General features: G+C 30.4%; 2 protein-coding genes and 1 non-coding gene across 3 annotated transcripts; all 3 read right to left on the bottom strand.

The window, feature by feature from the left end:
- Nucleotides 1-257: 257 nt before the first annotated feature.
- On the bottom strand, nt 258-7,924 carry LOC101245672 (probable serine/threonine-protein kinase At1g54610). Its single transcript, XM_004243310.5, has 8 exons — nt 6,241-7,924; nt 5,140-5,424; nt 4,700-5,017; nt 3,336-3,563; nt 2,589-2,689; nt 2,060-2,174; nt 1,130-1,597; nt 258-655 (listed from the first exon to the last, which is right to left on the bottom strand). The coding sequence occupies exons 1-8, from the start codon at nt 6,652-6,654 to the stop codon at nt 434-436; spliced, it is 2,151 nt and encodes a 716-aa protein (XP_004243358.1). The 5' UTR covers nt 6,655-7,924; the 3' UTR covers nt 258-433.
- Nucleotides 7,925-17,022: 9,098 nt separating this feature from the next.
- LOC112941935 (small nucleolar RNA snoR135) lies at nt 17,023-17,173 on the bottom strand. Its single transcript, XR_003247584.1, has one exon. It is a non-coding gene; the product is annotated as a small nucleolar RNA snoR135 (small nucleolar RNA).
- A 1,357-nt stretch (nt 17,174-18,530) lies between these two features.
- Nucleotides 18,531-22,666, bottom strand: LOC101245376 (mannan endo-1,4-beta-mannosidase 2). The gene is made up of 5 exons (XM_004243309.5): nt 21,693-22,666; nt 20,876-21,073; nt 19,963-20,085; nt 19,292-19,503; nt 18,531-19,086 (listed from the first exon to the last, which is right to left on the bottom strand). The coding sequence occupies exons 1-5, from the start codon at nt 22,071-22,073 to the stop codon at nt 18,675-18,677; spliced, it is 1,326 nt and encodes a 441-aa protein (XP_004243357.1). The 5' UTR covers nt 22,074-22,666; the 3' UTR covers nt 18,531-18,674.
- Between the last annotated feature and the right edge of the window lie 3,258 nt (nt 22,667-25,924).

Genomic DNA, 25,924 nt, shown 5'->3' on the forward strand with positions numbered 1-25,924 from the left:
GAGATGAGTGGACTCCTTTTACGACTTTGGCAATCCTCCTTCATTTGAGCTTATCTTTTAGCCTATAAATTAGGCATAAGACCTAATTTCACATTTCAAACAAGCATTCAGATCCTGACACGCATTCAAATTCAGACCTTTATGAGGCCTAACTCTCTACAATCTACATACTCCATTTGTGAAATTCCATTGATTGCGTTATTGTCAGTAAAATCATTTTTATCAATTTTGTTCCATTGAAGATAAAAGGCCGTCAATTTAATTGAAGCAAATGACTAAAAGAAGAAAAAATGTTTGCATAAACAAGTTTTACCTATTCTTGTAAAAGACCACATAATTATTTTGGCTATATTCATCTCAACTGAATTTCCTATAAATAACAATAACAATTACTTCAAGAACTGTACATAGATCTGTATATATAATTCTCAAACTACCGCGATCCCAGACTAGTAACGTAAAAAGAATTGGTTGTTCTTGGCATCACTTGAGCTTGGCCTTTGCCTGCTCTTGCCTTCTCGAGCCTTGCTCGTCGTGCAGCTTCCTGGATACGACGATCGTGCTCTTTAAGCATTTGATCCACTTTGTTTGGTTGAACAAGTAGTGGACCTGAGAAATGGATTGAGTTTCCCTTGTGACCATGGGCATGGCCACGCTACATAGACCAAAAAAATAAAGAACTAGATAAGAATCCCAGAATTCCATAACAAGAAAGCAAATGTGGAACCAAAATGTTATAACTGAATGTATATACGTAGGGGACCATCGCGAGGTGGATGGGATCCCTCAACCCTTTAACAAAAGGTTCCGTGTTCAAGTCCAGGAATGTAGAAATTCCATTGAAAGAGTGTTTTCCCCTTAAATGGATCTTACGCAGTGCACATCTGAACTTAGTCATACCAGTTAGTTCCGAATACTAGATGGTTAAACCAAATAGGAAACAATCAAGGGTCGGCTATGTAAGCAAACATTTTTGGTACCATAGCGAGTAAGTTTATCTAATACTTGAGGCATGAGTTTCAGTAGCTTGTTCTAAATCATCTTGTACGTGAAGTATGGCAAAAACGAATTGTCTCAATAATCTATACACGCTTAAAATTTGACGAGTTATGATGTTTAGTATACTTACCAGATGTTGTTCTTTAATACTAGCCCTTCCATTGTCAAGTTGACGAGAACTAGCATGGTTTTGCATCTGACGCTTCCAATCCTGCTTCCTTGGATGTTCGTCAAGCAATTGTACTGGTCTTTCTACTTGACGGCCAGATTCTAGCTGTGAAGCAACAAATCGATCTCGAGCATCACCAGTGATAACTGACCTAGATGCTACTAAAGTAGAAAACTTGGATAAGTCGGCTCTATTGGAACCAACAGAAATATCATGATCATATTTCTTCCCGGATTTTGCCCACCCAAATCCTGGAGCTAGAGGTCCTGAATGAGAAATTCGCTCTGAATGATTCTCCAAGTGATTTCCGCCTTTTTCTTTGCTTGGTTGTAATGCTTTATGTTGATCAATTGGAAAACCGCAATGAGCTTCTTTAGAGGGATAGAAGTGCTCAGATCGGCTCTTAGGATTTGAACTGCTCTGCCTCCTCTGTTACAAGGTACGAGTATTAATTGAAACGAACCAAACAGTGTATGGATCATATAATTGATAACTTGAGTACGAGCAAAAGCATTTGCAGACAAATATGGCTATCGGTGCATCTTTATCAAGAAAAGGCTAAGCTTTACGTCAACAAAGAGGATCTTTACACATTTCATTTTCCACCATCATCAATTACTATGTCTAAATCTACCCTAATAGGTGTCGACTATATGAATTCTCAATATTCCTTTTTTCCACAATACATTTTTTGGGGAACTGTAGTTCAACTTGAGGGTGGAAGAACTTCACCATTCATGGCAGAATCGTAACCATCTAACTAACCTCTTGAATTAGAACAGGAAAAATTGAAGAATCGTGACTATCTGGTTTTATTTGGTCTTTAGGATCTGACTTCATGTAAACATGCATCAACATGGATACTAAAACAATCAGGCCCTACATAAGTACCTGAATTGACCTCGCCAACTCGGCATTAGCATCAGGTGCTGGAACTGCTCGAGGTTCTTTTGATCCTCTCATATGCCCTTCATCAAAATGGTTCTTCACTCCTGCAGCTCCTTGTCTGCAGAAACAATTCAGGCAACTATTATCACATATCCTCCAGCACTTAATATGGAAAATCTTGTTTCACGCAAATGAAACAACTATTTGAACACTTGTACACATTTTTAAAACGACGAAGAAGCTTCTCAATATAATTGAAAAACATTAGCTCACATTATGAGAAAGACCGAAGTTATGCAAAAACGAATAAAGTTCTAGTTCCTCTGTGCAAGCAAGCTAGAAAAGCAACAAAGGAAGTGCCACTGGAAAATACAACTGTTGCACACTTCTACACATTTTTTAAAACGACGAAGAAGCTTCTCGATATATAACTGAAAAACATTAGCTCACATTACAAGAGAGACTAAAGTAAAGCAAAAGTAACAAAGTTCTAGTTCCTCACAGGAAATGTGGATATCTAGAAATTATTTACCGTCGAGCTTCTTCATCCCGCAGTTTTGCATCAATTTCCTTGCTGGGAGGGTACTTTGGCAAACTTGAAGGATCACAAGGCAATGGCTTTGTGGTGAAGAACTGTATGGTTACAACTTTGTTAATCAGGAAAATGGTTGCAACTTTCTTATGCAAATATTAATGGCATTAACCTTGAAATAAAGATATGACACAGTGACACTGAATGACTCGGACGGGTAAAATGAGACAATTATTCCAGAATATTACTTGTAATGAAACATGATATCTCCAACTACCCTGAACTATACCACTTATTCAAATTTCAAATTTTCGACATAAAAGCTAGAGAGGTATCCATGCATCCCATTTTGTGTCACACTTTTCTTTTTAGTTTGTCCCAAAAAGATCTAATATCTCCAAAATAATCAATGATAGCATCCGTATTTGTTTATATATACAGATCTGCTCGAGATATCACCTAGTGCAGACTTATCAGATACAATTTCAGTAGCAACAATATAATATTATCTTGTGCTAAATAGAACAGAGATCAAAATAATTGCAAAGATACTCCTAGAAACAAATTGGCTCCAATTCTCCTCTTTGATGTTTGTAACTATTACGACTCAAACCTGCATGTCGTTCGACCATAGGCATGCAAGATTCAGCCTTCAGTTTTGTTTGACCATTTTTTACGAACTAAACTACAAAGCATCAAACTAAGATTGATGGCAGAAACAGACGGACAAAGAAATGCCAAACTTACCTCACTCTCCAGAGCACTGACAGCTGTTCCCCTAAGTTCAGGATCTATAGAAAGTAATGTGTCCATCAACCTCACAGCAGATGGAGGAAAATCCTTAAATGTTTCCCCAAGACGCCGTCTGTAAGGATGTAATGGTTTAAATGCTGTTGAATGATGTAATTTTTCTTTTCTCCAATAATTCTCTGATGGTGAACCACAAAGCTTAAATATCTTATGCAGCTGTTCCACCTACAAGGAGAAAAAAGTTCATTTATCTAAGATGTAAAAATTAAAGTCCCAACACAGGAGAAACGTTTATACATGTAAACTTAATTAGGTATAATCTCAATCAAAAAGAAGAGAGAGAAATTTTCAGCTGGCGAGGATTTGAGCACAAAAAAGTAAGAAGTACGTCATAAAATTAAGGTTAATGCACAAATAGGTAAATGTCTAAGTTGCAGCTTCATAAGCTATCTCCAAGATCTCACCATCAGTCACCAAAACACAAGAAAATTAATACCTCAGGCATCTTAACAATGAAGGACAACCTTAAAGGAGGCGAACACAATAACGAACTAACAGCACCTCTTTTGGCAAAATCAACATAAACCAGAGAAGAGAATAGGAAATGAAATAGGAAATAATGAAGATGATAAGATCATGGAGGCAGTCAACTGGATGTGGTGATATTTGACTGTAAGATGCAATCCAATCATATTGGCCAATGTAATAGTAGGTTTTGAGTTGTTTTGTACAGTATTATTTTAGAAAGTGGTACCCGGTTCTGAATTACAACCTTAAGATTTTTTACTTTGTTCTATTCTTTTTTATAACCTTGGTGTTCGGGCCAGATTTTTGCGCACCTTGACTAATTCCACCAAAGTTGGGACAGATGGTAAGAAATCACTTTGTGTTTTTGTCTCTGTTGGGATTTGAAAGTGAGACTTCATGGTTCTCAACCCACTTCATTGACCCTTAGGTGCAAATTACAACCTTTACATTTTCCTTACCCCCAAAATGGATTTATTTCGTAAATAGAACAGACTTTTCTCTTTGGCTCCAGTATTTGACATCAAAACAAGAAACAGCTATTATTAGAGTGTAAGAACAAGTTGGCGACTCAGCAAAGGTCAATATAAACCTTTAATCTAATTGGAAAATTACAAGTCCACCAGTCATGTTAAACAAACCGAGTGTACCCCAAAATTTATTTCTGAGATCAACTCCTGCTTGTGAACTCCACCTTCTTCATTTTTAAATCCTAGATGCTTACTTACTTCTCAAATTGTAGTCACATCTCCAAAATGGAGGAGGGGGGAAATAATATTAGCAATGAGTATCATGGACAAGTTATTAAAAAAGTATATTGATAATCTGTTTTATACCTCTGTTCTTCCAGGCATAATGGGTTTGCCAGCATATAATTCTCCAAGTATGCAGCCAGTACTCCACAAATCTACAGCGACTCCGTAGTGACTTGCTCCAAGTAAGAGCTCGGGTGGTCGATACCAAAGAGTCACAACACGGCTTGTCAAAGGAACACTTTGGTGTGGATCGAAAAAGGTTGCTAAGCCAAAATCTGCAATCTTCAAGATACCGTTATTGTCGATCAGAAGATTTGAACCTTTAATGTCCCTATGCAAAACACCCCGACTATGGCAATGATCAAGTCCACTAAGAAGTTGATGCATATAGCATTTCATCTAGAAAAGAAAAAATAAAAAAGTCAGAAATAAGCTCCTTAATTGATTAAAAAGCAGAGATGGCTAAGTCATTAGTATGAAACTACAAAATAAAGCATAATGAAGGATGCCAAGAAAAGCACCTGTGGTTCGGTAAATCTGTTATCAGGAAGAGATGCCAATCCAGTGAGATCATGTTCCATGTACTCAAAAACTAGGTACAAACTGCAAGATGATCGTGATGCAACCAAGCCTTCCAATTTGATAATATTCGGATGATCAAGCTTACGCAAAATGACTATCTCCCTTGCCATAAATTTGACACTTTCAATATCCATATTATCAAACCGCACTCTTTTGAGTGCAACTAGTTTATTGTTAATTAGGTCACGAGCCTTGTATACACTACTATAAGTCCCTTGGCCAATCTGCAGAAACAAGAATCTATCAGACAATAACCATAAAACCTTAACTCACAACTTTTGAACATATTAGCAAAGAAAATTAACTTAATTAACAACTTTTGAACACATTGGAAAAGAAAATTAACACCCCTTAGAGGAAATAGAAAAGGGAGGGAAATATTGCCACAGGAATCACAAATAAATATGATATATTTTACACTAATTTCTAAATCAAAACATTATAGTTAAGGGTAAGGTCAGTGTACACACTACCCTCCCCAGACACACCTGTGGGATAATACTGGATTTGTTGTTACATATAACTTCCGTAACTTACAAAAATTCATAAGTGCATATAGTACTTTTGTGTGTATGAGTTAAAGTGCATAGGAAAGTTGAACTACATATCTCATTCGGTATAACCTTCTTTAATAGATCAAATTTTAAACTTTCAATTGAATGTTTTCTCTATCAAACTAAATTACTTGAACATTTTTCCACTGTCACTAGTATAATGCACAAGTCAATTAAAATTTTAAACTGCGACAAAGTCAAACACCACGGGGAATATTATTAGCTCAGTTGATTGATAGTTGACTACGTGAACCTTCACCTTGTTGGTGAGAGTTTCATTCTCTACCTTGCAATCCCCTTCCCCATTTCCTCTTCTCCTACCCCCAATTAAAAAAAAATTAAAACAAAATCAAACACCACCATATAAAATGAAAGGGAGGTAGAATTAATTACTATGATTATGAGCGTTATAAAATACAATTTTGATTGCTGTCCAATCTAAATTGACAAATTAATCACCCATAAAGAATGCCTACAGAATTGTACCTTGTCTAATTTCTCGAAAGTATCAACCTTGCGAGGAAGCCATCCATTAATAGCTTCACCAGCCACTGAACTTAGCCAAGAAGGCCATCCTGCAGCAATCAGCTCCCCTTCCAAGGCTTTTGGGACGACTCCGTTTACAGGACAACCATTCACAATGAGTCCAAGCTTTTCCTTTATCTGCTCATAATGATCATCCCGGACCTTTCTTGATCCATTAGACTTCCTATCTACCAAACCAAGCTTCACATCACCAGTTACCAACTTGTCTTTCACCCTGAAACTTTCCTCTCTCTTTGAAGAAACAGCTCGTAGTGGGCGTGATGCCACAGTTGTCCCTTTAGTAAATTCACTCCTCTTCTGTCTATCCCGCCTATTCTGCACGGGCGAGGAAGGTTTTCCACAAACACCACCCATAATCAATCAACGAAAACCCAACCGAAAACCTTCCCCTGCTGTTGCAAAACTACAAACCCCAGAGATCAGCCTTTGCAAAAATCAATCTTTTCCCCATAACCATGGAATCCTAAAGTCAAAACAACCCAATTCAGTAGAACAGCCACTCAAATACAATTCCAAATTTCCATTCCAAAATTCAACTACATAAAGAACAACCAACAACCCATAAACACTTGATGCAGTAACTACAACTCCAAAAGATTACAACTTCAGAAAAAAGAACAACTATCAAGTATCAAACACCAAGAATCCAATTTCTATAAACCCTTTGATTCATTAACTACACCACCAAAAAGATTCCAACTTTATACCAGAAAAAGAACTATGAATCCAATTTCTATTAACCCTTTGATTCACCAACTACACCACCAAAAGACTCCACCTTTTTACCATAAAAACAGCAATCAAACACCAAGAATCCAAACCCCACAACAAATCCTTGATACATCAACAAACAAAACCAAAAAAGACTCCAACTTTACACACAATTCAATCAATAGACCCCAATTTTCACCACAATTCAGTTATGAGTTACAACAAATCAAGATTCCACAATATCTAACAAAACCCCAGAATCCCTCAACAGCAAATTTAAACGGCTTGATCTCTAAAAATTCTGTGTGCAGGTGCTGAGAAAACCAAAAAACATGGGCATTGCATTATAAAAAGAAATTTAAAAAGCTGCTAGGCTGCAAGTTGACTGTTCAACACGCTTATAATGGGAGAAAATAAGCAGAAGATAAGAATAAAAACAACAGAATTTTGAACTATATAAAATGAAAGGGAGAAAAAAATTAATCAAAGAAACAGATAAGTAGAGAATAAGGGGCCGGCAAAAGCACAGAACTTTTCTCTTACTGCAACTGTTACACTTTTTTTTTTCTTTTTTTGGTCAAAACTCATTTTTCCCTTTTTCTTTTTCTAGTATTTGAAGGCTTAACTGGAAACATTAGTCCATCGTAGTAATTTACGAGACACTATTTGAATTTCAATTTTTTAAAATAACTTTTTGATTTTTTTATCTATGTATAAAATTATTAAATCTATAATAATTGACAACTTAAAATATTAAAAGAACATAATAAAAAAATAAAATTTAAAAATATTACAATATAAATTGTGACAAAAAAGTAATATTTACTGTAGAGTAATACATTTGCAATAGGTACCTTGTACCTTAGAGAAAAAAAAAGGAAAATAACATTAAATTTTATTAAAGTAGAAAAACAGTCAAATGGCCCAAAAATGGAGAAGGAAATAAAGAAATTGAATATTTTTTTCCTTAAAAAATTGTAGTAAAGAAAGGAAGAAAAATAAAGTTGAACAACAGAATCGAGCTCACACTTAAATGTTGTACATAAAACTTTTGCCAATATAGCTAGACTTTATAGTTAATATATAAATATCATTTTTTTTTTACTGAAGTTGTTTGGTAGAATGAATTGAAAAATCTAATACATGAATTAGTCATGATATTATTTAAATCTTTTGCTTAATAAAATTTTTGATCTAATACAATTTCGTTCATACCAAACATATTCTATGTGTAATAATTGTAATACATGGTATGTGTAAATTATGATACTAGCAATATAATAGCTATTAATACATGAATAAGTATAGTTAGAAAAAATTATCCTTATATTAATATACCAAATTAAGTAATAAATAAAAACTAATTTTATCATAATTCAATACTATTCTTATATACTCTATTTGCTAATTTTAAGACCTCAAAATATAATTTAGTTGGTTTTATTGATATCATTCTTTGTATGGAAGACTTTGTTCATTATTTTTGTTTTGATTAAAAATTGTATTAAAGACTTGGTCTCACTCTTGTAGGGTTTTGTTGATGACATTCTATAGACAATTAATTAGGTAGTGATTGGAAAGAAGCTTCTTTTGACTTTTGATATATGAGATTTATTTTTTCTTTTTATAATGGGCCACTTATAGAAGGATATAAAATGATTAAATGATATTTATTTATAATTAAAATAATATCTTAAATTTGAGATGTGTATTTTTTATAATCAAATTTAAAGAAAATGGATTCCATGCAAAAATGGCTAAGTGACTTAAATTGGAGTAGTAGAAATGATAACTTCGACCAGATTTGAATTTGAGATATTTAAATAATTTTACAAAAAAAAGTTATCACTTCATTACAAATCTTTTGGATAATTTTTTTTCCTTTTTTTCTCCTTGTGAATTGTATATATTATACATATGATGGTTATTTTTGTTAAGAGGTTGGTTAGACGATTATTTAGGTTAATTATTAAACTTTTTTGTGAAAAAGATAATTTGTCTTTGAAAAATCATTAAGATATTTCCTTTTTGACGCGAAATTTTAAAATTTTAAAACTATAGTATCATTAAAGAATATTTAATAATTAATGTTCATACGTGAACATAGCTTGTTCGATTAAAAAATAAATAACAGTCTAATATGGTTGTTTGATCACATTCATTCTCTGAGCCAATAATTAATAGAATAAATAATAGTCTAAATGATCATTTAACTAATAGATTAAATATTAAGTTGTTTAAAATCTGGCACCTTGTACAAAATCAGTTTAATAACAATACTTAAGTACATAATTAATTAAGTTGATCTGATCTTATTGATTTAATTAAGGATTCCAACTCCTAACAAGATTCTTTGACTTTTGTGTTTTATTGGGAAAATTCTAATTTGTTTATTTATTAGATGGACTATTTTAAATAAATTAATTAATATAAGATGAAGAATATCCACAAATCATATTTATGCATGAACAGCAGCTTGTTGAATTTAAAAAATTAGTATATATTGATTGTGGCCAAATTAAAATCTCTTAGCTAGTAATTATTATATTTAATACTCAGTCGAAAGTGATTTATTAATTTTTTTAAAAGTGTGTGAATAAGTCATTAGAAAGTTACACATTTTTCGAAAGAAAACAAAATTTCATAAATGATATGTAATTATTGTTTCCCGTCAACTTGACACTCCACCCTTCACTCCAACGGCCACCCCATGGCTCAGATCTCCCTTTTCAGTCTGAAATTCAAATTGTGTCCTACCACTCCGAGCAATCAAGCTCAGTACAAAATATTATCTTAAAGAAAATTATATATAATTTTTAGGTAGATAATTTATAGAATTTGAACAAATAATTTATTATATATAGAAATAAGTAGTTTTTATAATACCAGACACACCCTTAAAGAAGATAATTTTATAGAATATTACTGACAGAATCACCTTTAATTTTGATTAACCAACCTTCAAAATCAATATAATATTGAAAGCTAAATCAAAGATTGATTTTTTCTAGTATGAATTTGAATGAATAAATTCAAAATCAATACTACTATTATACGCTAAATGAGAAATGATTTTTTTTTATTATCATTGAAATGTGATTTTTTCAATATGAATTTAGATTAATTCAAAATTAAACATTAATATGAGAAGCAAAATGGAAAAAGAAAATTTTATTTCCACTAGTGATTTAGTCAATCCTCAAACTTCAAAGTCAATAGTAGTGATATTAAACGCTAATTAAATTTTCTTTAAGAAAAAAAAAAACTTTGATTAATTATTCTCCTTGTAGTAGATTAAGATTGAATAATTATTGGTTGACTAATGAAAATAAGACAAAGGTGTCACATTCAATTTTACTATTATTATTGTAAATTTAAATTAATACAACAATAAAATCGATAAGAACAAAGAATATTGAAGGAGATAATTTCCAAAATATAGTCAAGTGGATAGACTTTAGACAAAAAATTCAATATTTATATCTAATTTTGGTAAATATAATAATATGGAAAAAAAATGCCGGCAGATTTGTGAAACTACCACTTTAGAATTTAGACTAATCAAATATATAAGGAGTATTTATTTAGGTTTTAGATTAAAACTAGTCGGTATATATAATTTATGTTATAGCATCTATTCTTCAGGTAAATATTTTATGGTGAACATTTTGTCTGTATTAGAAAAATTTTCATCCCATAATATAATAGTATGTAAATCGCAAAGAATATATAAACCGCACGGTCATATTCAATTTAAAAGATATTAAGAGGATTGATTTTTCGAGTCATTAATATGGTCACCAAAATTTAACTATTGATTTAGGTTTATTAAACGATATCTTTTATAAGGGGAAAAGTATATATAAATTAATAAAAGGTTACATCATATGAGTGATTGACTTGGTCTTGTATTTTGCTAGATAAATATTTATAATAGCAAATATCACTTTCATTGCCCATAATAAACTTGGTTTCTTAATTAATTTGTTCAATTAAAGCAACATCTCTTGCTGTATTAGTATGCTTAATTAGGTATTGCTCTCCTTTCAAAACACTACATAATGTATCTTTGAATTGACTTTTCTTATAACGGATTAGATAAGATAATAAGTTTTAAATGAGTACGCAATGAATTGCAGAATTTTCGTTTAAGGAATTTAAAATATAAAAAAAAATACTAAATTCATGAAAATAGTATCAAAATTAGAAATTCTATTAAAAATATTCTAAAATAATATAGGGCAACTTTCACATATAGCAAACAAAAAATTCATATTTTTATTCTATAATAAAGTTTGCATAATTTGCGCTCCATGACAAACATAAAAATGTATATAATTCGCTTTACATATATCCTATTTCAATTGTATAATTCGCTGCAATATTTTTATAAAATTTGATTTGCATACAGTTGAATCGAATTAAAATAATGCATATTGCATAATTATAAGTGTTTAGCAAAAAGATATATGTTTTTTTCTCACTCTATACAAAAATAAAAACACAATATATACACTTCTGTTGTATAAAGCTAGAGAAAATTGTATGTTACTGCAATTGTATAATTCGTTGGCATTTTTCTCTGCAATATTTGAAGTAAAATGTTTGTAAAATGTATAATTAAGTGTATAACACGAAGATATATATTTTTGCATGTGTATATACAATTTTCTCTCGCTTTATACAAAACAGAAATAGAATTCATACACTTCTGTGTATAAAGCGAGAGAAGCGAGCGAGAATGAAGAGTGGCGAGCGAGATTTTTGGGAGAGAGACGCCTGGCAAACTTTAGCTAACGTTTGCTATAGAGCACAATTTGTAACGACCCGTTTAGTCGTTTGAGCAGCAGATTTTATTTCTGGAAAAACTGGCTAAGACAACGGAACCCACGACGGACCGTCATGGGCACGACGGACCGTCGAGGGTGTCTCGTTCCAAAATACTTAGAATTCTGAAAATTGGGTACTGAAATCGACTCTCTGAACTTCGTGACGAAAGTGCAGGACGGACCGTCACAGGCATGACGGGTCGTCACAGGGTCTTAAATAAAAAGTGAATCTCTGAACCCTGTGACGGAGCAGCAGGACGGACCGTCGCAGGCACGACGACCCGTCACAGGCTGCGTAATCCCAGGCGAGGTCGGTTTTCTTTAAATGTTTTAAGGGACGTTTTGGACTATTCCTGCTATAATTATAAATTTAGTGGGTTAATGTTAATAATTTAACTACTTGAGGGTTAAAAGAGATAACCTTGAATTAATTAATGGATTAATTCACCACCTTTTATACTTAATTATATGCTAATTAGGGTAAAAGAAAGAGGGTTTGAATAAGAAAAAGAAAAGAACAGAAAGAGAGAGAAAGAGGGGATCGAACGAGGAAGAGAGAAAACGAAGAACAAAGCTTGGGGAAATTGCTTGCTTGCACTAATCTTCGGTGGAGGTAGGTTATGGTTTTTATACTATTCGTAGTAAACTCTTTATAGCGAATGATATGTATGGGTAGTATTGTAAACCCTTCTATATGCTTAATTGTATGCTTGCATGAATGTGATTATGTAATTGTGATAAAATAAGCATGATGAAGCTATTGAATCCTAAATCTTGAGAAACCCTAATCTACTTTGTTAATGATGATGCCTTAGTGTAAAAGAAGGCTTGATGAACGAAAGTAGTGAGATTAGGGGATCGGGTGCCACGTTCCGACACCAGGATAGTATATGGATCGGGTGCCACGTTTCGGTACCAGGATAATATATTATGGATCGGGTGCCACATTCCGGTACCAGGATAGAATATGGATCGGGTGTCACGTTCCGACACCAGGATAGAATGAGGATCGGAGTGTCATGTTCCGACACCAGGATAGTATATGAGGAGCGGAGTGTCACGTACCGACACGAGAGGAATAAAGATAATGAATCTTGAAAGATGTTAATATACTCAATCTAATGAACCTAATTCCCAAATGAGTATGATGAGGAGGCGTGAGTCCTCATTGATGTGCTTGGTGTTGTAACCAAGGGTTATGGTAATTGTAAATGCTGCATGCTAAGGATATTAGTTGATTTTATTATGTTATCTGATATATACTGTTTTCTATTTTGAGTTGGCAGATGATACCTACTCAGTACTTGTGTTTGTATTGACCCCTACTTGTATATGTTTTCTTTTGTTATTTGTGGAGTGCAGCAAACGTGTCGTCGTCTTCAACTCAACCGCAATTCTAGCCAGTCTTCAATTTCACCGGATTTCAGGGTGAGCTAATGCTTCTAGCTTGGACTGGATCTTCTTCTTCATGTCTCGATGCCTTGAAGTTTCGGCATGGACTAGCTTTTTATGTATTTTAGTTTCTTAGATACTCTTAGATTAGTAATTTGAGGATAGATGTTCTTGAGATGATGACTTTCAGATTTTGGGAATAATAATAGTTGTTGAGTTTTTAGAAGTTATTGAATTGGTTTTTATTAATGAGTTTAAGTTTTCTGCATTACTTTCTGCTGATATTATATTGAAATGTTAAGGTTTAGATTGGTTGGTTCGCTCACATATGAGGGTAAGTGTGGGTGCCAGTCGCGACCCGATTTGGATCGTGACACAATTAAATCAAACCCTAGCTACTCAATTTATTTTAAGTTATTAGTTTGCTATTCTGTACAATTTTCCCAATAATATATGAATGAAATAAAATGTGAATAATTTACATAGAGATTAATAATATAGTATTTTAATTGATGTATTCTTCCTAAGATATTAAAAGATGTGATTGTTTTTCAAAAGCCTATATTACTAGACTAGTGTTAGTAAATTGCATGTGTTAAAAAATTGTAAAATCTACCTAAAATGAACAATGTCCCAAGAAAAAATAAATAAATAATTGGCTATAGCCTATATTATTCGTTAAGAATTATTATTGCTTGTCAAGTTGAATAAAATCTAATGATTAGGAACAAAGGTTAAAGTCTCTTAATATAATTTAACTTTAAAGATATCTATTCTATCGAGTCATTTCTATTATGTTGTATTAATAAAAAATAAACGAGGTAATGTAAATGAATTTAAATAATAAATTAAATAACCAATATAATCATATAGGAAGAAAATGGACAATTATGAGTATACGAAAAGAATTAGGACGGGATTCATTATTGTCGATAGACACGTTTAAAGTTGACATAATTTTATATTTAGATTTTTTTAATTACAATTTATATCATTTTAAAAATATAAAGATTACGTTAGAGAATTTCACCAATTATGTAGACACAAATAAAGAATCGTGAGATAATGAAGAGTTATATTTTGAGCATTTGTAATATCAAAAAAAGACAAGTGTCAAAAACACATGTAAATTATATCTTTTTTCGAATTTTATATTTAAACTATTATTTTTTAGTTTGAGAACCACATCACTCTCTTTTATATCACTCTCATCATGGTATGTGTAATACACTTTCTCTTTTATTTTAAAGAAATTCCACACCACACTCCACATTGACAAAATTTAATCTTGACAAAAAATAATAAAATATTAGTATTAGTTAAAATTAAAAATTAAAAAACTATTATAAAAAAAATATATTTTTTATAAAATAAAATGTAAAATATTTTTCTTATCTCATGTCATCACTTCCTCTCACCACCACCCTCACCAAAAAAAAAACCCTCCCACCCCCCCACCCCCCCAACATTTTTTTAAGTTTTTTATTTTGTTTAAATTTCTTTTACAAAAGTATTTCGTCTTTTTTTACTTCATCTATTCCCCCTTCTCAAAAACTAATTCATATATTATTTTATTTTCTTAAAAAAAAAATTCGACTCATTCCACTTAACCCTCTGCTTTTAATTTTTTTCAGTGTTTAGATATCCATATCAAAAATATTTTTACTTGCCGCCACAAGACTTTTTAAATTTTTTTAATTATTTATGTTATATTTGATACACTAGTGAATTTTTTTTAAAAAAAATATAAATGTGCACAAAATAATGAAGAACGTAAAAAAAAATATAAGCGAAGGATTAAATAGGATGGAGTAGATTTTTATTTTTTAAAAATAAAATAGTTGGGAGAGGGGATGAATGGGTGGTCTTTTTTTATTTTTGGAGGGAAAATATTTTATAAATGACTTTTTTTATAAAAAAGAATTGAGGTTGTTGGGGGGAGGGGGGGAGGAATACGTGGAGGAGGTGGTGGAGTGGGATAAAAAAAATAATTTAATTTTTTATATGGATGATAAAATTTTAATTTTTAATTAATATTAATATTTTATTATTTAATTTATATCTAGGTAAAATATTTTATCTATATCGAATGTCATGTATTAATGTTTTTTCAAATAAAAGAGAGAGTGCATTACATACACGGTGTTTCTCAAATAATTGTTTCTCAAATTAAAAAGTGATTGTTTAGGTATGAAACTCACACTTTCAATAATTTAAGTATGAAATTCAAAAAATATGAATAGTTTAGATGTATTTTGACACTTTTCTCTACCAAAAAAAGAAAATTTTAAATAAAAATGAAATGCATATTTTACATGTCAAAAAGTATTTTAAAATTTTTTTCACGTTTAATCAATTAAAATATATATTTTTTTCAAAAGATAATAATAATAATTTACCTAATAACTAAAGAAAATTATACAAATATCATACAACATTAACGATGTCTTTCTCATTATCCCCACAAGCACTCAAACTCCACTCCCACAAAACGATTTTTTTAAAAAAAAATCTTATGGCCATAAAACAGGCCAGCGAAGAGTCATTTATTGTCAAAAAAAATTAAAATCATAAAACAAAAATTTCATATTTTATTGTCAAAAATATTTGGTCGACACAACGTAAAGTCATATCACAATCAACAAACTCCATATTTGCATTTATTATAGTGTAACCTAAAGTCGTTTTACGTATTTAATTTTGTTGAGAGCATTAAAAGTCAAATAGACCCATAACAATACATAGAAAAAATACCATTTCTACATATTTTATAATAATATGAAATCATATTAAAATTCAACTTAAATTATTTGTATTTACACTTTTAATTATTAATATTTGATATTTTTTTAGAAGTCTTATTGACGATCTATCATTCTTTCATAAATTCAATCGAAGATAAAAGAAGTCAGCTCTATAAATGCTATAATTTTTATCAGAAAAAAATTATTTTTTATTTAATATGAAATCATATAAAGCTTTACTTGAATTATTTTGATTTTTTTAAGGTGATTACTAAATGTTTGGTTCAATTTTTTTATCGAATCAACGTTCATAGATTAAATTTTTCTCTTACATTAATAGAGTTGACATATTGAGTCCATATATCAAAATTCATTAAAATATTTTTTGTATATAAATATTCCGTCTCATATAAAATTGCATTTTTTTATTAGTAGTTTTTTGCGATGTTTCAATTATAAATTAAAGGTAATAGTACAAAAATTTAAAACTACTAATAAAATAAATTCATTTTTATATCACAAATATTGATGCATATTTGTTCTAGCATAACAAAATGTATATCTATGTTTTAGTTTAATTAAAGTTAAATATCTAAAAACTTGAAAAAAGGGTATAAATACAATTATTCAGTAGTACATTCCAACAAAAAATATTTACTATAATAAACATAATTATTCAATAATATTAAGTGTTTAATATCTAGTATATTTTTCAAAACATTAAATTCAATAAAATTAACAAATATTATAGTCGTAATACATGAGATGATATGATTAAAAAAATTTGAAATTATGTTTTTGAGTATGTACTTTATTAATTTAAATTCATAGTATTCTTACTTTGATGTAAGCTTTATAACCAAATAAATTTTCGAAAACAATCTCAAATGCTGGTAATCTTCATAACTAATTTGAATTATGTTTTAGCAATTGAGTAAAACATGAATTCTTCCAAGGCAAAACACAAAATTACAAATTCCGAAATTAATTTGACATAAAATTTCAGAATAAATAAAATATTATGAAAATCAATAATTTAAAACAAAAAATGTGGGGAAAATGATTGTTGAAAATTTCCAGTGAAAGAGATGAAACACAACTGCCCATCTTCCCCAAAAAATATTAATTTTGCAGAAAACACTTTCGTGCAAAGCGCATTAATAACAGCACAAAGCCGATACACACAATTTCTGCTTATTTTTACAAACAAAAACTGAAATAAAGGATAGATTGCTCATATAATGCTATAACAACATATAAGAAAGATCAGATCCAATAAAAACTGAAATTAAGAATAGATTGCTCATATACTATAACAACATATAAGAAGAATCAAATCCCAGAAAATTAAACTCAGATTATTACTGATTTTATAGAGGCGAACTCACTGTGTGATTGAGAATTGAGAGGGTGAAGCATCTTTATATAGCAGACAAATTAGGGTTTTTAACAATGATATGATTTTTACTAAATTACCCTTATAAATGGGCTTTACCCATTTAACCCAAAACTTGATAGTTGGGCTTTATCCATTTAAACTCTAATTTGACCTAAAACTTGGATTCATCAATACATACATTCTCAAATATAGATAGTCCGGGCCAGCTTCTTCACACCTTAACTTATTCTACGAATATCTGTCACCACCTGTCATAAAAAAATTATGCAGATTGATACATTTTAAGAAACATTTATTACCATTTATAGTAACAATATGTTAAATTTATAATATATATTAAAAGTGAATTATGTATGCAATATATATGTATTATAAGTGTTCTGGAAAATATATTATTATGCTTGTTTGGTAAGATATTGACATATTGTATTTTAAGTATATTATCTATCAATAAAAATCATATTATATGTAAATAATAAATTATTTTTTATAATATATATTATAAATAAAATAAAAATGATCAAGTAAAAAAAAATATTATTGCTATAATTAATAAATATATTTTATTATGGTATATTTATGTAAGTTACCCAATAATTTTTACAATTCTATCAAATGTCAAAAGTTCACAGAGGAGGTTAAGATTCTTCTCATTATTACTGAAATAATTTGGACATGCCATCGTTGTAATTTTCGAAATTCAACTTGCAATAATTCAATATTTTCTAAGTTATATTTATTTCCAAACATAATTCTAGTTTCAAGGAGTACAATTTTTCAACTCTTTTTCAAAATTATTTCTTTTTAAAACTTTCACATTTTTTTATTTTTAAATGCCTCTAAAATTTGAGGGAATATACATAGAATACAATACAATACATTATGAAACAATGAGTAACAATGATCCAAACAAAGTGTAAAGGTCACTGTGGTATGATTAAAAAGTTAATAAACCAGTTCAAATCTTACCAAAAACCAAAAAAATATACTTACTAGATTATTTCTTCTTTGTCTGCATAAGCCAAAAGGACGAAGAGTAATTGATCAAATTTACAGACGTTCCTATAAGGAAACGCTTATAATAACACAACTAATGAGTATGAGATAGTCGAAGAGTGCATAAGCTGGCTCGGAACAAGAGAAAGTGAGAAGCAGTTGAGGAATAATTTGCATATATGTTTCATTTGATGAAAAATTGTACACATCTATAACTTTGACAAATAATACAAGGGAGTAAACCTATATCCTACAGTTCTTCACTTCCAATGAATTTGAGAAATATGTAAACTTTTACGTATATTAGTTCTTCCTCGAGGCACAAAAATTGTTTACGTTTTCAATTTGTGTGGAATGTAATCCTTGAACTTTGGCCAGTCTGCACGACTGTTCTGTAATTAATCGATATGTTGATGGACTCTCCCATGGAACAACTCCATATTCGTCATTGAAACGTTCCATTTTTTCAACAAGGAACTGCCAGAAGAATGATCCTGCACCTGACTTGTTCCTTTTTGCAGACTTGTATATGACATCAAGAACCATTTTGAGGAATCTGTCACGTTGAGCTGGTTCAAAATCATCGTTATCATTTGATAAACCAAATTCAGTGAATAATACGGGCTTTTTAAGTTCCTTGTCACCGTCTTCAATGTGGGAAAGCATCCATTTGGCCGCAAATTTCAACATTTCTTCAAAATTTTTGTGGTGAAACCTACGGAGAAAAAAGAGTCTCATATACATCAAATCTGTTTTGAAGTGACAGATACAGAAAAAGAAAAAAGAACAGCTGCAGAGGGATGCCATTCAACTAAAATTCCAAGAGAAGTCCTACAACATGCTCATAGTTAATTAAACCTTGATGAGTTGATAAGTGGCACTATGTGGTTTCTTAGTAGCACTACTCCGAAATTACTTACCAATGATCTGGGTACACATGCACGGAGGCAAAATCAACGGTTGAAAGTATAGAGTTGCGGACAAAATCTGATCCAAGATCAGCAGCCCAAATTTCTGGATTGGCAGTTGTTTTTTTGGGACTTTTAGGACCATAGAATCCTTCAAGACCCACTGTTAGCAGATGTTTCCTGTCAATTGACTTCACGAACGTTGACATCTCTTCTATCCAGTCCTGAAAATTGGCATAACGCTGTTAATGCAAACCCACGTAAACATTCAAGTAAGCAGAATCTGCTCTTCCAGAAATGATTTCCTGAAAACTTAATAAAAAGAAGAAAAAGACCACACCCTCGGAAACTTGTACGGCAAATGTTGGTTGTCTAAGAGGGATTAGGGAATGAATACGAATTCTTCTGAGAAGTGTTACAACCGATTAAATGATTTCCGATACAAAAAGGTGTCAATCTGTTTTGCACCGAGAAGTACCTAATTATGGACATCTAAGTGAGGCCTCATAAGCTCAGGACAAAAACTACTCAGGACATAATTGGATGATTTGTTCTCAAGCAAAATCCAATCGAACTGCAGAGATTAGGTCGAGGAAATGAACTGCATAACAGTCTCACTAAACAATGGACTGCTCTGTTGTTCAAACATTTAACTATTAAATGAAGTCAAGTTTAGAAGTTACCTGGAGTGTATCACCAGAAGGATCGGTCATGCAACGAGGTTCATTAATTAGCTCCCATGCAAAGATGGTTGGATCATCCCTGTATTCTATACCAGTGTATATGTTCCTCCTGGTTAGAACTGTCTGGAAAGAAGAAACACAATGATGACTTAGGTCAGTGCTTTAGCGAAGAAAGTAGCTTTGATATCAACTCCAGGATGTCGTCTGTGAGTGCAGACAAAAGAGCCAACGAAAGTTTGGCTCGTGGTATGGTCTAAAATTTAAGAATGTCGTAATCCTCAAAATAAATGCATCTCTGTGTGGACAAACAAAGATGAGAAAGCAAATGCATCTTTTTGTGGACAAACAAAGAAGATTATAAGATTCAGGAATACGGATATAATTCATTTCATTCATAAGACAAACGTTTCTGCAACATTTGTGGATATTCATTCTGCCTAGGAAATGACAACTGAGGATCCCCACAGCCTTCCAAATTACCATGCGTCTCCACATCAGAATTTTGTGGAAGGCGGAAAAGAATGAGTTCGCAACTTACATCTGAGCTATAGGATTTAAGGTCTATCTCAGTTAGAGATCAAAATTCAGAAGTCCTGGTATGAGTTAATTAAAACAAAGGCGAACAAATGACTTGCCTCGATAATAGTTTCTCTAATAGAAAATAGAAGTTCACATTTGTGGAATTGATAAATTTTCCCAAGGCCTGTATAGTGATGTCTTGAATGGAAAACAGTATGCAAACTCGTGGATCGAATAACTTCTTGAACAGAGATAAAAGAAATTTTTGAAATAACGGCGGATGGATGGATGTTGTATCTTGTTACCATCCTCCAAATAAAAATTTCTGCATTAAAAACATAACACTTGCAGAGCACAAGGTTATCCATGTATAACCATTTCAAAGGAAAATTACCTTGACATAACTTTTGAAATAACGACGGATGGATGGATCATAGAAGAAAGAATCGTTGGAAGCGCTTAAAGCAACACCTTCTTCCCACGCCCACTTTACATACTGAGTCTTCCCACCATATGCTTGCAGATTATTAACCAAACTGAGTATCAGCCTGATCCCATTTCTTCTGGCTTCTGCTATAACATGATCTAACGCCTACATCAACGAAATTTCTATATATTAAACAAAAGAATCCAGAGGCAGAAAATATCAACTATATAGATAATTTTTCACAACAAGAGCTAGAAGTTAGCTACTTAATAAGGAGTAGATCCAGAAAGCAACAAGAGTCTATGAACCAGAAAAAACTACTGGATAGATGTATAATTATGAAACTAAGCTCCCGTTTAGCTATAGATTTTGAAGTTAAAACTAGAAAAAATTTGAAGTCTTGTGAATGGAAGTCCCCAAAACTGGTCGGTGTCAGAAACTTGCAAATCAAATTTCATGGTCAAACAAATATCGATTGGATATAGAACACTCATATCCTAAGCAATCATATCCCAGATTGGATATAGATTTTGAGTAAAGATTAAAGCAATCATATCCCAGATTTGGATATACCTTTTGTGTAAAGATTAAAGTAATCATACCCCAGATTAGGTAACTAAATCAATTCCATATTTAGCTTAAATGAGTCATAATTAGAGCACATACTTTACATACAAGAGATCATTACTAACTAACATAACAATTATGGAATAATTACTCTAAATAGGGTTAGTACTAAAGTAGATGACATAACTAATCCAAACAACACTAAAAAATTTCTTACCCTGAATACTTTTTCATCAAATTTTCCAGGTGAAATCTGTAAAGCATTATAACCAGCATCATTGAAAGCCCAAGTTCTACATACAGTAAGTCCCATCTTAGCGCCAGCTTGAAGCATTGTTCGAATTCGCGGTCGAGTATTATAATCAGCAGCATGGTCCATTAACCAGTAAGAATTCCATCCATTGATGTAAAAAACTTTACCATCAACAAAAAACTGAGTTCCATTCCTCTCAACAAAACTGAGGTTTATTTCTTTACTGTAATTAACCCATAAATCCCCAAATGACAAATACAGAAAAGCAATAAATGATGCAAACCCAATAATTGGATAAAACAAACCATTTCCTGCTAACATTCTGTTCATAGATGATTTAACCATCACCACTAAAACAACAACCCCACTAGTATTCAAGAATCCTTTTGAAGTTCAACAACCATAAAAATACTAACTTTAACCTCTAAATCTAAGATTTTGATGAAAATTTGGGGTTTTTTACACCTTAGATCTCTTTTCTACACCAATATTAGAAACCCCACATGATTTGAAACAAGAATCAGATCCACTTTAGGAAATTTACTTCAAGTGGAGCCAAAAAAATCAAGAATTGAAAATTTGAACTGGGGTTTGTCTTCTAATGGCTTCTATATGTTGGCATTTATATATTTAACCAAAAAAAAAAATGGTACACCTAACATGTAACCTGTCAACAACATCATCATAATTTGAGAAAATAAGATGAATGAATTGAAGAACAATAAGAAGATGACAGTGAGGTGGAATGTTGGTTTTCAATAATGCTTTAATTAGATCTGAAATCTTGATTTTCTTAGCTTCTCTACTATTTTTTTTTTCAAAGAATCAATAGTTTCATACTTTAGGCCATTGTTTGATTTAAGCTTTTTATCTATACTATATATTATAAAATTATTATTATTATTTTTTGTCATTTTATATTCTTTGGTCATGTGGCTACTCAACTTGTGAGTGGTTGTTAATTTAACCAGTAGCAAAGATAGTACTGTAATTAAAGTTTTTATCTTTAGCATATTATTTGATTAAATGTTCATAAATTAACTGACAAAAATGGCTTCTAAGATTTCTAAAATTTCATTACCCATGTGAGAACTGACCAACCTTTTTATAGTTTCTTCATTTTTAATCCACATCATTGGCTGTGGGTTCATCATATTGAATCGCGAAATAAAATGTTAGATAATTTCATTTTATTATTTTAATGTATAAAGTTATTCGATATAGATTTTTTAAACTTTAATGATAGATGAGATGTATCTCGTAATCTTAATTGAGTCCAAATACTATGGTTATTAAAAAAATATTATTTATTTTAAATATAAAAACGAAAAAAAATATCATATAATATGAACGAACAAGTACTAAAAAGGTGGGGGGATGGGGGGGGGCAATTGAGGCAAGAAGGAAGTCTCAAAATATAAGACGTAAGTTTCGTGAATCTATGAGGTATATATCTTATATAAATTCGATTTATAATCTTAATCTATGAATAGAAGTAAGAATAAAGTTTGCAATAATTCTACTAATAAATCACAATGTAAAGAATGATTTTATAATTATTATTACTCCTATTTTAGAAAAGTACAACACAAATAATAAGACTGTAAGTTTCATATATCTACGAGATGTATATCTTATATATCTTCGATTAATAATCTTAACCTATGAAAACAAGCAAAAATAATGTTTGCAATAATTCTACTAATAAATCACCAATAATGTAAAGAATGATATTATTACTCCTATTTTAGAAAAGTAACAACACAAATAATAATAATAATAATAATAATAATAATAATAACAATAACAATGAAGATGATTTTTAAAGTGAAATCTTCATCCATTTCATCATTGATCTTCACTTCTACTAATCTGTCTCATCCTTACCTAATACTCTTCCATTTTAAAAATATAACCTAGTTTGATTTGAAATGGAGTTTAAAAAAAAAAAATTATTATTTTAAATTAAAGTTATTTCAAATATACCAAAATGTCATTTAATCTTGTGATTTTAAACATGTTTCGTGAAAAGTTAAAGTGTTACTAAAAAAGGAAATGAATCATTCCTTTTTAAACAAATTAAAAAGAAAATAAGAACATTATTTTTGAAACGAATAGAGTATTTAAATTAATTATTATTTACATATGTCAAATTAACATGATGATAAGTGCAAGAGCAATGACAAAAAAAAATGGTTTAACTTGCTTCAGGATTTTAGTATTATGAAATCTCTATTAAAAAAAATGATATTGCAAACAAAAATGATATTGTAAAGAATAATTATGATTAAACCAATAATACAAAATACTAACTTGAAAACAAATAATTAAACAAATTCAACATCTAAGGCTTATTATTTTATGTTCGAGGCCTATAGTATTTACACTTAGAAATTATGTCTCGAAGAACCTGCCGATCCACATCTTTTATTTGCCCATCAAAACGTTTTGATATGATTTACCTTCAGAACTCTCGTTGAAACTCAACTCGATCATTTAAGAAAACACTGAAATGAACAAAATAATAATAATAATAATAATAATAAATTAATATATTTTTACCTTAATCTATTAACTAACCATATGACTAATTAGTGTGGTTTGTTGAGAAATACAATATTAGTAGTCAAATAATTAGAGATGGGAAGGTTACGTCCATTTTAATAATTAATTAACAACACCAATCAAGCCCATTTTCTTGCCGATTTTTCTGGAGCTTTTACATATTTGTATTAATTACTTTAAATTAAAAAATGGAAATGGTCCACAAATAAAGGAGACATTTATTGAAACCCTACTTTTATACTCCAATATATTCTTCTAAATTATTTTTTTTCATAATCTATTAACTATTTCAAAAATAATACATATTTTCTTTTTCACAATTTACAATTATATATCTAGTGAAGAGAAACAAAATTTACATGCCAAATTTTATCATTATTTTTATTGAATATAAAAATTATTTTTGATAAGTCCATGACTCAAAAGCATATTATGTTTTGAATTATAAGAAAATAGCAGTGTGAAGTAATGCACATTGAATGATTAAAATAGGGGCACAATTAATTTACTTTGAAAAAAAAAATTAAATTATTTATACGTGGTTAAAATTATCTTTTTATATATTATATATATGTAGCAGATGTTGAACTCCATTCAACTTCTTCATGTGTTTTATTTTTTATGTTTTGAACTTCTCAATAAAAATGCTGACTCCGTCCGCTATTAAAAAAACTACACGATAAAGAAAACAGATGAAATAAACTTGGGAAAGATGTTATTATCACTAGAAAAAGAAATTTGACCTTAAAAATGGGAATTAAAGAATACAACAGATCACAAGTTAATTAAACACGTCAAAACACTTACCTAATTAATCCAAATTATGGATATTTACCAACTTTGTTTAAGATGTTGTCGGACTTAAAATAATCAAATGATGTGTTTAACTAATAAATTAGAAATTAACTATGTTGAACAACAATTTGGTAAAAGGTTAGTACTCATTAATCCACTCAATGAAGTAATTGATTAACATTTAATTGCACGTCTAATCTTTCAAATAGACTCATTTTTACTTTTTTTTTTTTTTTGCTGTTAGAAAATCAAAATTTATACCTATCTAACTATAAATTCTTAAGAATACGATCAATAATTTATAAAAAATATTATAATGTAAAAATATAAAAATAAAAACTGAATATGACCATCGATAAATCCTTAATTAATAGGTTTCCAAGTAACTCTTAAGTGTTAAATTATAGTCAATCATTGTCTATATGGTTCAAATGGATATATCATATATAGTTTGATAGTCATAATATATTGTTTTAATCCAAAGTTCAAATGTAATAATTGCCAATAAATATTTAGCCATTTCGTGAATGCATAACCTATTATCCTTTTTGGTCAATTATATATATATTTTTAGGTAATTAAATAATTTTTATTTATACCAACATAAAAATTACATAATCATCATTATTACTCAACAATTTTTCTCCAAAATGAAAAAAATAATCTAAGATATTGACTACATATTCTTTATCTATTACAACTTGATTATTGATAAATTATATATCCTTAATATGACATAATCAATATTATTTATTTTAAATTAAGAATAGGTTCGATACAAACGAAAGTATGTAATTTATATAGTTAGGATCTTGTGTCCACTTCATATACGCTCA

This window comes from Solanum lycopersicum, chromosome 7, assembly GCF_036512215.1.
Source record: "Solanum lycopersicum chromosome 7, SLM_r2.1".
NCBI lineage: Eukaryota > Viridiplantae > Streptophyta > Magnoliopsida > Solanales > Solanaceae > Solanum > Solanum lycopersicum.

What these genes read in the sequence shown, in the direction of transcription:
- LOC101245376 (XM_004243309.5), bottom strand. Translation starts at nt 22,073, where the DNA reads ATGGTTAAATCATCTATGAACAGAATGTTAGCAGGAAATGGTTTGTTT. An exon ending in ATTTCAAAAGTTATGTCAAG is followed by an intron (nt 20,086 to 20,875) that starts GTAATTTTCCTT and finishes TCTTCTTTCCAG; the next exon opens with ACAGTTCTAACCAGGAGGAA. An exon ending in CTTCTGGTGATACACTCCAG is followed by an intron (nt 19,504 to 19,962) that starts GTAACTTCTAAA and finishes GCCAATTTTCAG; the next exon opens with GACTGGATAGAAGAGATGTC.
- LOC101245672 (XM_004243310.5), bottom strand. Translation starts at nt 6,654, where the DNA reads ATGGGTGGTGTTTGTGGAAAACCTTCCTCGCCCGTGCAGAATAGGCGG. An exon ending in TTATGCCTGGAAGAACAGAG is followed by an intron (nt 3,564 to 4,699) that starts GTATAAAACAGA and finishes TTCTCCTTGTAG; the next exon opens with GTGGAACAGCTGCATAAGAT. An exon ending in CGGGATGAAGAAGCTCGACG is followed by an intron (nt 2,175 to 2,588) that starts GTAAATAATTTC and finishes TTGTTTCTGCAG; the next exon opens with ACAAGGAGCTGCAGGAGTGA.